At 40.4% G+C, this 11,563-nt stretch overlaps 1 protein-coding gene across 1 annotated transcript in view; it reads left to right on the plus strand.

The window, feature by feature from the left end:
* Positions 1–376: 376 nt before the first annotated feature.
* The window catches only part of whd (carnitine O-palmitoyltransferase whd), an 81,509-nt gene continuing 70,322 nt past the window's right edge, over positions 377–11,563 (plus strand). Inside the window, exons 1-2 of the mRNA XM_069300039.1 lie at positions 377–491; positions 10,127–10,298. Coding sequence (XP_069156140.1) covers positions 10,158–10,298 — 141 coding nt within the window. The 5' untranslated portion in view covers positions 377–491; positions 10,127–10,157. The remainder of the gene's footprint in view (positions 492–10,126; positions 10,299–11,563) is intronic.

Consider the following 11,563-nt stretch of genomic DNA (forward strand, 5'->3'; position numbering starts at 1 on the left):
CAGACGCTGCCTTAATGGAATGAGCTACATGGTCAAAAGAGTTGAAACCAAAATTCTACTGAACTTACTGCAGGATCCAGTAAGTCCTCGTCACGGCCCTTGTGGATTTGTTCATTTAATGCATCACGCTATTGTGATTTCTGTGTGTAATCTCAAGATAGATCCTGTGAGGCACGATTTACCATTCCTGAACCCATGCTGATGGTGTGTTACAAAGCTCTTTCTCCCCTCCAGATCTGGTGTGAGATGTGGAGGGTGGAGGATAGAAATAATCACAGCTACTCTAATCTCTTTGGAATATGTTTTATTATCTCAATAAAGTAAGTTGAGATGTGGAGGGTTCAAAGATGGCGGGGTGTGAGGAGGAGGAGGAGGAGGAGAGCGTCAGTTGTTCTGGTGGGCCAGCTGACCGGTGAGTGGTGAGGGCCTCACACTCGCACTCACACGCCCGCTACCCTGCCTCTCTCTCTCTCTCTCCCTCTCATTCTTCAGTAAGTTCCCTCACTGTTCTCCTCCTGGGTGCTGGCCCGAGGTAATCTTGCCAGCTCCTTAAGTTTTAGAGGCGTGTGGAGGAGGTGCTGGAGTGTTAAGGAGGTGTGTGCGAGAGCCTCTTTGAGTGCCGGAGAAAGTGCTGGCCTAGTTTACAGGTGCTTTCTCTCCCACGCTAAACAACAACAATATATACTACTCGCTATTTACTGTGGTTGTAGGATGTATAATAGATTAAGGTGGTGCCTGAGCCGATAACCTAGAGCCGTGGCCAAGATAACCTCAGGAGAGTGTGTTGTGCGATAACTGTGTACATAATACCATGCTCCCGTAACAGTAATTATAGTTTGTGGTTCACCAAGTTGAATATTGTGCCACTCTGTGAGGTAAATGAAGAGCCCTTGTTATATATATATGTTGAGCCCTCTAGACATCTTGATTGACCTGACCTTGCTGGGAGGTGTTTCTGTAAATTGATATAATGCCTGAAAAGTGGGGAAAATGATCTGGCTGGAACTGGTTCCTATGCGGGTCAGGAGTTGTGACTTTTGACAGAGTTCATACTGTGTGCGAAAGTTAACTTTAACCTATTGATTGTACATCATAGCACACTACACACGTAGCAGTGAGTGGGCTCACCTTACTGGGGTCTGGTAACAGTTTGTTTCACATTGTATGGCAGGGGTGTATAATTGTGTGTCCCATCCCAAATCCTTATCCAAGTGCTATATGGCTGTAATGGCTTGGCATGTTCCCCTGAAAATTCCCTCCATTACCCCCCACAGTGGTACACGCCCTCTGCTCGTATAACCTAGGGAGCCAGGTTCGGTCTCCGGGCACGACACAAGTTGTTGGTCACGTTTCTTTTCCATCTGTTCACCCCTAGCAGTAAATCGGTACCCAAGAGTTACGTAATTGTGAGGGTCGCATTTTGGGGAAGGTCTTGTAACATATGTTTACATTGTACGTAAACATTGTACGTTGTTTACATTGTACGTTGATTAGACATAGATTTTAGTATTTTTTTTTTTTTATATTCGTTTAGTATAGTCTTGGTTACAGCAGTCAGTTTGTTGGCAGTATAGTGTTGTGGTAGTTGAGGTGAAGCCTGGAGCAGGGCAGAGAGCCGAGTGAGGCCGGGTATAGAGTGCGGCGCTCTAAATGCGGGCGGAGTTAGAGCCCAAGTACGGGACGAGAGCATTGAAGCTCGATGCGGCCAGAGTCTGGCTGACGCGTCTTATGAGGGCAGGAACTGGACACGTCAAGTGTTACATTATTGGTGAATGTTGAAGATGTGTGGTATATCTCTAGCATCTGTACTTAACCACTCCTGGAGTTTAGACTGACTGATATGCTGGCACTATATTTTAAGCACTCATTTAAGGTTATCTCTCCTAAAGACAACACTACTGTATTCTTTTTATAAAGCTGTCAGACCCAACTAAAGGTTACTGTACTGCAAAAACATTTGACGTAGCATTAGAGTAATTTCCCTAACATGGTACCTAAAAATGTAGCACCTGCACCAGTGCATAAAATAAAAATGGGAAAATGCCAGAAACTTGTCTAGTGTGATCCAAAAACTTCTTGAAACGTGAAAGAAATCTTGTAATATTTATTCTATAAGATTAATATTTTAATGGTTTAAAGCATGACATAAAAAAACAAGGATATTTGTTTATCTTCAAATTTTGGGGTTTTATTTATGTTTTTGGGCAGATATATGATTCTTAAACTGTATGATGACAATATGGTAGACATGTTAAAAGGAAAGCATTATGTTGTAACACAAGGTGTGGGGAACTTTTGATCTTGGCTTTGCTAGGGGATCACTGCTGCATTCGGTTCGATGACTTAAACTACAGTGGAACCTCGACTTACGAATGTCCCTACTTAAGACTTTTTTGAGTTCCGACCCCAATTTCATCGGAAAATTCGACTCGACTCAAGACCTTTGCTTCAACTTGGCGAATTTGTTTATACACGTATGGGTCGATGGAGCGCGTGGTTCCTGATGGCATGGGCGACCCCGCTTCAGTTTACCAGGCCACCCGCTTAGTGGCGATCGCGCTTGAATTCTTTGTAAAGAATTTCATTTTCAGCTTTTATTGCTTTCTATATATAAAAGTAATTATTATATACCATGCCAAGGGTTTCTCAACAATTAAAAAGTGGTGTGCAGTATGGGAAGAAATGCAAAATTTTGTTGAAACGACTCTCCCAAATCAAGCTGCAGTAGGATGTTGCCTTAACCTTTTCAGTGACTGATGCCTCACTACAAACAAATGTTAAAATGTAGGGAAAAATAAGTCTCTATGGAAAGGTTCTTAGTGAGAAAAACAAGCAGTGAGCCACAACCAGGTCCTAGTGGTATGCAGGCAAAATGTAGGAGTACCCCAGAGAAGTCATCACTGCCGGATGTTATAATGGTATCCCCTTCTAAATAGTAACACTTCTCCTCCCCCCTTCCTCCTCACAGTCTTCCATATGCCAATAAGAGTTATTAATAAAGGTAAGCTATATCTGGTATATACTACATTTCATACATAATACACACACACATTTTGTACTAATGTATTTTGAAGTTAATATTTTTTGGGGGTGTGGATCGGATTAATTCAATTTACATTATTTCTTATTGGAAAATTTGTTTCGAGTTATGACCTGTCTCTGGGAACGGATTAAATTCATAAATGGAGGGGCTGCTGTTCACACCTAGAAAACAAACCACATAAAATTTACATGATTAATGAAGGCAACGGCATATTCTCTCATTCTGATTCGTATCTATTTTAGCATATATCAATTGTGTGCACTTAATACCAGTAGTAAAGGACATACTAGTGATTGATGTTGATTTACATTCAAACGAAAAGTGTTAGTACAGTATAGTTGTAATGGCTTAGTACTTTCTCTTGATAATTATCTTGCCTTGCATCCTAACAAGAACTATCCAAATATGTTCAATAGATAAACTATCTGGCCCCAGCTTAAGTAATGGATGGAATAAAGTTATGCTTAGCTCTGTGCAAGTGCTGTGGTCCCAGTGCTGAGAAGTCTCAATACTCCTTCTCTATCCCTCTCTTTTCTCACTCCTCCCCTCTTGCCACAACCTATCCATCTCTCTCTCTCTCTCGCCTCTCCCCTCTCCACCAATTATCCATCTATTTCTTGCCACCTTCCCTGCCCAACTATTTCGGCTGGACAGCAAAGCGACGATCTTGCTTAATGCAGGTCAACATTCAATCCCCAACTGTCCAAGTGGTTGGGCACTTTCTTTTCCCCGTCTTATCACAAATCCTTATCCTGACCCCTTCCAAGTGCTATGTAATCGTAATGGCTTGGCACTTACCCCTGATAATTCCCTACCCTCGCGCCTCATCACCACCCATCTCTCTCTCACCCCTTCTCTCCATCTCTCTCACGCCTTTCCAATCTCACCTCCCTCTATCTGTCTCGCCTCTCCCGTCTGACCTCCCTCTGTCCATCTCTCTCTAGCCCCTCCTGTCTCAGCTCCCTCTATCCATATCTCTTTTGCCCCTCCCCTCTCACCTCCCTCTATCCCTCTCTCTCATGCCCCTCTCCTCTCACTTCCCTCTGTCCATCTCTCTCTCGCCCCGCCCCTCTCACCTCCCTCTATCCATCTCTCTTGGCCCTCCCCTCTCACTTCCCTCTATCCATCCATCTCTCTCTCTTTCTCGCCCCGCCCCTCTCACCTCCCTCTATCCATCTGTCTTTTGCCCCGCCCCTCTCCCTCTATACCACTCATATCTTTGGTTTGTTCTTTGACGTCATCTTCCTTATTTGTGCCAGCCACACTGCTCATTTTGCAATGTCATGCGCAGTCTTGTCATGCAATCTACACTATTGCATAACTTACTGTTGCCAGTTTGTCTTGTACAGTATTTTTATTTTGTTTTTTCTTTGATACAGTAGTATTATAGTTAGAAAAGTCTTAAATTTGTTCATGTACATTTAAAGCCCTCAGGGTAGGTAGTTTTTATGGAAATTGGCATGTGATAGCTGGTATGGAGATTATGGTGACTACTGGCATGTTTGACAAGTAGTCACCAGTGCGTTGTGTTAATATTTAATGGAGAAATGGGACTTTGCCAGGTACAACTAGACAAACCTCTTTTTGCAAGTCTGTTCGTGTATACTTTTTATATTGCTTGTCTAACAATTATAATTCTGGTGTGTATTTGTAAAAACAATGTGGATAGCAGAATGATTGCATTGTGTTCGCTCTGTCCCTTCTAAATAGAGGGAATACAGAGCATATATACTACATACACGTACATGATGAAGCCCCCTAAACTATTGGGATTGTTTTAAAGCTCTCCAAATGTTCTCATTAAAAAAAGATGTATCAAATAATATATACAGTAAATGGACAATACTGGGGGATCAGGTCTCAAATTTAGTCAGTAAAATAACAACATACTAGAGGGAACGATATGGAAAGAAATAAAGGATAGAGCTAGTGAAGAACATGTGCAATAGGCACAATCAGAGAACACTGCATGAACATCAGAGGTTCACTGTTGTTCAGCATCCTCCCAGCGAGTATAAGAAATATTGCCTGAACAAAAGTGGACATCTTCAAGAGAGAACTGGATAGTTTTCTTCAAGAAGTGCTGGATCAATTGGGCTGTGGTGGATATGTGGGCCGCCCCAGCAGCCTGTTGGACCAAGTTCTCACAAGCCCAGCCAGGTAAGTCAAGCCTGGTCCCTGGCTGGGCTTGGGGAGTAGAACTCTCAGAACACCATCAAGGTACAAGGTACCCCATGTTGAGTTCCAGGCTATTTCTACAATGCTTGTTTCCTGACTAAAGGAGCTGGACAATGCATATTCTAAACTAAACATCATATCATTGTTGATGCATTGGTCAGTCATGACATGCAAAATGCTGAGGAGGTCTTGATAATAGACACAAGGTCAAGGTGTTTGGCAGGGGGTTTGGCAAGGTGTTAGGGGCAGGACCCGGGCATGAGGTGGAATCCGTCAGTCAGGACATATTTGAACGAGACATTCATGTAGATGTACATATAAGGGATTTGTCAAGTACAATACAGTATAGTATTAGGGTCATGGTATCCCCCACAATGCAGCTTTAAATTTTGTCTTCTGGTGTGCTCTGTTTTTTCCTGTTTCTTTAAAAGTTTAAGAAAATATGGTAATGTATTAACAGGAAGAATAGAACAAAAATTGCATAATATTGGTGTGTTTACACACAATTGTGCTCGGGTGATTTTGCAGCTGCTAGCCACATAAATTATAAATTTATTCTCCCTTTTTATGAAATGGTAACACGGGTTTACAGCTGTTTTTTTTTTAATTACTATACAGTAATACATGCGCTGAGACTCTTGTCTGATTAGGCAGAGAGTTCGCTGAAGTGATTGGTTTCTCTGCCAGGCTTGATTGGGTTTTAGATGGTTTCCATGTCTGCCAGAAAGCTGCTTGCAAAATATATTACTGCAGAGGAGAAAAGTGGCTGATCTTTCCAGGATGTATCCGTATACTGTACATCAAAAGACCTAGCATAATATCTTAAGACTCGAAGAACTGCAAAAATTAAGGGTGCCACACCCCCTTGGCCTAGATCCTCTTTTCAGCTGTATGACTTAAATTCATGTTTCATCTTCCATGGAGGGAGGACCTGGAGTAACTACCATTTGTATTAATAATTCATTTTGTCAGGGGACAAAGCCAATGTACGGTTTCCCTTCATCACAAAAGCCTTCCCTTCAAAATAGGAATATGGTTTTACTTGCCACATATGGGCACTAATTGTACTCGCCTAATTGTGCTTGCGGGGGTTGAGCTCTGGCTCTTTGGTCCCACCTCTCAACTGTCAATCAACTGATGTACAGATTTCTGAACCTACTGGGCTCTATCATATCTACATTTGAAACTCTGTATGGAGTCAGCCTCCACCACATCACTGCCTAATGCATTCCATCTGTTAACTAGTTTGACACTGAAAAAGTTCTTTCTAACGTCCCTGTGGCTCATTTGGGTAATCAGTTTCCACCTGTGTCCCCTTGTTCGCGTACCACCTGTGTTAAACAGTTTATTTTTATCTACCTTGTCAATTCCTCGTGAGAATTTTGTAGGTTGTGTGTGTGTCTAGGTAGCCAATGTGTGTTCATAATCGTTAGACTTTTATTGAGTGCCAAAGGTCGAATTACTGACCCCACCCATGATGCAACTCCACAGCAAGCTGACTAACTCCTTAGTACCTACTTACTGCTAGGTGAACAGAGGCATTAGGTGAAAGGAAATATGTCCAAACATTTCTGTCCAACCTGGGACGGGATTTGAACCCAGAACTCTCGATTGTGTGTCTAGAATGAATCTGGCAACTACTGGTACCCTTTTGTGGAAATGGAGCAGTTATTATACTGTACAGTACAGTACAGTACTTCTAAAGCTCTGGCCATAAATATCAAATTGCTCATTGTTGATTAGTCTGTGTTTCCAGTTGGCCTCTCGTTACATTTTGTAAAAGGGGTGAGCCACAGGAAGGCACATGATTCTCTGGAGATGCTGGCTGGTATTGGTTCCATCCAATAAATGATGGAAGATGGATGAGATGAATGGGAATAAGGAATAAATATTAGAAAAAGTTAAAGTGTATGAAGGTAAAAATATAATAGGGAATTGTAGGAGGCCAAATAGCAAAGAAGCTAAGCATTAGCAATATAAGAGAAGGAAAGGAAAGAGGCCCTAGAGGAGCTAAAGCTAAGTTAGATCACATTTGTTATGAAGGTTAGAACATTTAACATTTATTGTGAAAGGGATGTACACAGCAACAAGGGCAGTACCAAGGTTCATTTTGGGCATGTTGGGTACCGGAGCCGATTTGACAAGATGGCGTCTGTGAAGAGTAGAGGCAGGAAAGATTTTAGAAGACCAAGCTATAGGATGTTTATAGTCCCTAAAACGAATGACTGCTGCATATTTCAATGTTGGTCTCGCAAAAGGCGTGAACAATGTCTTCAATATTTCACTGTTTGTGTGAGTGGGTCAGAACCAGTCATGTTCACAAATTTGAATAGGAGAGTTGTGGGGAGCATTAGGAATATGGTTTGGTAATTACTGTAATATTTCAAAACTCTTAATCCAATACCGAACTGTTCTGTAATTTTTTTAAATAAAATTAATTATATAATTTTTATAATTTACCATCTGTGTATGAATACAGGATTAAAATTTAAATACTATTCCTATTGTTTCATACTGTAATTTGTATACAGTATTTAGTAATTTGTGTAAGTATATATTAACTAAATTTAGTTTTGAACCTTTATTGTATTTAGTGAAGGTTTGTTAGGCAACAGTCATTCTGGCATTGGTTGGACTTGGTGCTAATGCCAGCTCTCATGAGAGTACTTGGCACTTGTGTTGAGGCTTGGACTTGTGCCAGGTGTGAGGGACCAAGGCACACCATGTGATTTTCCTATACATACTTTACATTAATTCTTAGTTAACAATAAAAGTGCTGTTATTCTGCTACTACATGTCTTGTGAATGGAAAATAAAATAGGTAGGAAAGGCTGCTACTTAACATCTTTGATTAGTAAATTGTGGATTAAATTAAATTATTTGGCGTTGCATATCCAGTTGCGATAACTTTTTTTTGTTCTCACAAGGTTCCATTCATTACCTCGGCTGCCTCACTGTACGGAAACGTAAAATATTAAATCTCCCAGGTGTGTCTCTAATATCCCTCTTCGTCTTCCCTCTCCCTTCTCCTCGTCTCCCTCCTCACCTCCCCTCTCCCTTCTCACTGCCCTTCTCGCCTTCCCTCTCTCTTCTTGTCTCCCTCTTCACCTTCCCTCCCCCTTGCCTTTCTCCTCACCTCCCTCTTTACCGTCCTCCTCCTCCTGCCTCATTATCCTCCTCCTGCCTCATCATCTTCCTCCTGCCTCATTATCCTCCAATATGGAGTGCATAATGACTAAGTAACTTTGCCTCCTTCAAACTCCACCCATTATCTTTATTCTCACTCCTAATCCCTCATTTTAACTTCCATCCAGTGCTCATTCATCCACTTGTACACCTCAATCGTGTCACTCCTAATACTTTGCCTTTCTGTAGACTGTAAATTAAGCTTTTTCAGTCTTCATATGGAAGGTTTGTAATATGCGGGATTAAGTTTGACGTCCAACACTAGATTCGTTCTTGTGAATTTATATTCAGTCCAGAGTATGGCATTCAGAACTGAACTGCATAATCTAATGGAGCCTAACAAGAGCAAGATATAGCTGAAGAATAATACTAGGTATTTTATTGCTAACGCTTCGAGAAATAAATCCCAGTGCCCTATTTGTCTAATTTGAACACTTGTGCATTGATTTTTTAGCTTTAAATTTGTACTAATCATAACTCCCAGAACCCTTTTGCAATCTCCAGAATCTCCCTCTTCATTACCTAGTCTAAAATATATCAACACATAATAGAACGCAAAACAATGGATATAAACTGGATAAGTTTCAATTTTGGAAAGACCTGGGTAAATACTGGTTCAGTAACAGGGTTGTCGATTTGTAGAACCAATTATAAGGTAACATAAGACATAGGATTCCATGATTGTTCCAAGCATAGTTTAAACATATACAGTACTGTATATGAATGAGTTTGGGTGGATATAAATAGGAGTTGCCCACATATGGGCCAATAGTCCTTTCAGTTTCCTTGATTCTTGTGTTCTTATCTTAAGGGAGTGGCAAAATGTTCTTTCATCCATAATGAAAATCATAAAAATACATGATGAACCTATGAATAAATGTGAAAGCTGTACGACAGAATCAAACCCACACTCCTGATCATCTCGGGCACATATCAACTGGACTTTAATGGCCTTTAAATTATCTTAACCATAAGTGTATTACATTACACTCATGGAGTTGTAAGGTATGATCTAGAACCACAAGCCAAGTTTTTAAGATACCTGACCACACTCCGGCGCCTCAGTATTTACTAATAGAATTATCATGTTATTGTCATTTTTATTGTGCAGTGGTGGAGGCAGATGGAGAACTCGCTATCGACAATTGAGTGTTGGCGGGTATCGGGTAAAACTTGACTTGTCGTACCGGTTGATGCAAATAACACACACAGTGCGTATACAGTATTATGATAATGTTTTCGTACTTTTGAATACATATGTACCATTCCAAATGACAAAACAAGAAAGATAAGTTCCAAATGCAGGTGACAAATTTTGGTTATGGTCACATACTTTTTAAACACCTGGATAAAGGTGTTAAGCACCTGGATTGACACTCGGCATTTTTTTTTGGTTCAGTTTCCTTGAGTGACTACAGATGCTCTTAGCAATGAAAATTAAATAGATTAGGCATGCTGCATGAGATATGCTTCAAATTTATAATAAGATACATTTTCAGAACTGATGTAGTTCAAATATGGCAAAATAAAAAATTATCTGCATTTTAATTAGTACTATGCTTCTCTACCTCATGAAAGTTAGAAGCAGGGCAATTGTGATGCATATGTAATAAAAACTTTTATTTTTGTTTTTAATGGGGTTTTGTTCACCATGAAGTAAAATAGTATACTGTAAACAGTACTGTACTTTGTAATATATGTAAATATTTTGATTTACAGTTGAGCAAAGGGCAATACATCAAGAACAAAGATGGCGGAGGCACACTCTGCAGTTGCGTTCTCCTTCGCCATCACTCACGAGGGCGTTCATGTGAACTATGACACGGAAGTGCTCCATGTCATCTGGCATTCTGGGGTCCGTACGTGGCGCCGGAGTATCCGCAGATTTGTTGTAAGTACATTATAGTTCTGTATTAAAGTGTGGGTTGATATAATAGAGATTCAATGTTAGTGCCTTTTTAAGTGATGTTGGGTGTTGTGTTTACCAATCATTGACTATGGGGGAGTGAGATCTAGCTCTATGCCCTGCTGCTTTGCTGTTCATACCTGGCATGGTAATTACCCCTCTGAGCATTGTTTTCATCATATTTACAATTACAGTTGCAGTAGGAATAGGCCTGTTGGCCTAACGTGACACTACTGCTATTTATATCAAACCACTCAATAATATATGTTACCAGTGTTTTGTACTTTCTCATCAGTTTGCAAATCAGATGCAAATCCATCCTAGTGCTACACTGTTATTAGCCTTATCAAATTCTCATCAGTTTGTACATTTCTGTTATCCCCCCTCCATCCACCATCACCTCCCATCCTCCTCTCTCTGCAATTCTATTGTAGATACCGTAGGTCTTGAAATTTTTTTTCACAGGGAAGGTTCCTAATTACCGAGATTTACTTGCCCATCCTTCTCTGTATTGTTCTTTCCGGGGAATTTGCATAAATTCAGTAGTATAAAGCCTAAAGCTATACTTACCAGTAATCATAGTTGGGTCTTGCAATGACAAGATGATTGGCGAGTGTTTTATTTATGCTTCTAATACAAATCCATCCTAGTGCTACACTGTTAGTTTTATTGCAAATATTCTTGCATTATTTCAGTGCTTTTCAGGTGCCTACTTCTTGAAGTTGGATTCACCAATGTTTATATTGTTTGGTTATCTAATATGGTACCCATTTTCTTTTCCTAGGCTTGTAACCCTACACTTGGCAGTGTTGAATGACATAAAACTTTTCAGTTAATTTTTAGTGGTTAGTTAACACTTTCGCGCTATCTGGACGCGCCGGCGCGTTCGGTTTCGTCTAACGTAAACGCATAGTGGACATAAAGTTATGTCAACTTTTAAAATATTTGTATAAAATTCAATTTTTATCCGATTTACTTTGGGTTTGTTTCAAACTGCGCGCTATGAGGCTCTCTTTCTCACCACTAGGCTGCATGGTACAATAAGTTCATGAAAGGTGTGGATAACTTCGATCAAATGGTATTTTGTCCCAAACGGGTTGCAGGTGGGTGACTTTAGCCGTTTATACTGGTAATTCTTCCCCCATATCATGTATTATATGCATATGTCTGTTTAGGGAATTTTATTCCGATCAATATACAATCAAAAATAACTGTGTGCAACAAGTATAATCTTGACAAACATAACAAAA

Source organism: Procambarus clarkii, chromosome 5 (assembly GCF_040958095.1).
Source record: "Procambarus clarkii isolate CNS0578487 chromosome 5, FALCON_Pclarkii_2.0, whole genome shotgun sequence".
Lineage (NCBI taxonomy): Eukaryota > Metazoa > Arthropoda > Malacostraca > Decapoda > Cambaridae > Procambarus > Procambarus clarkii.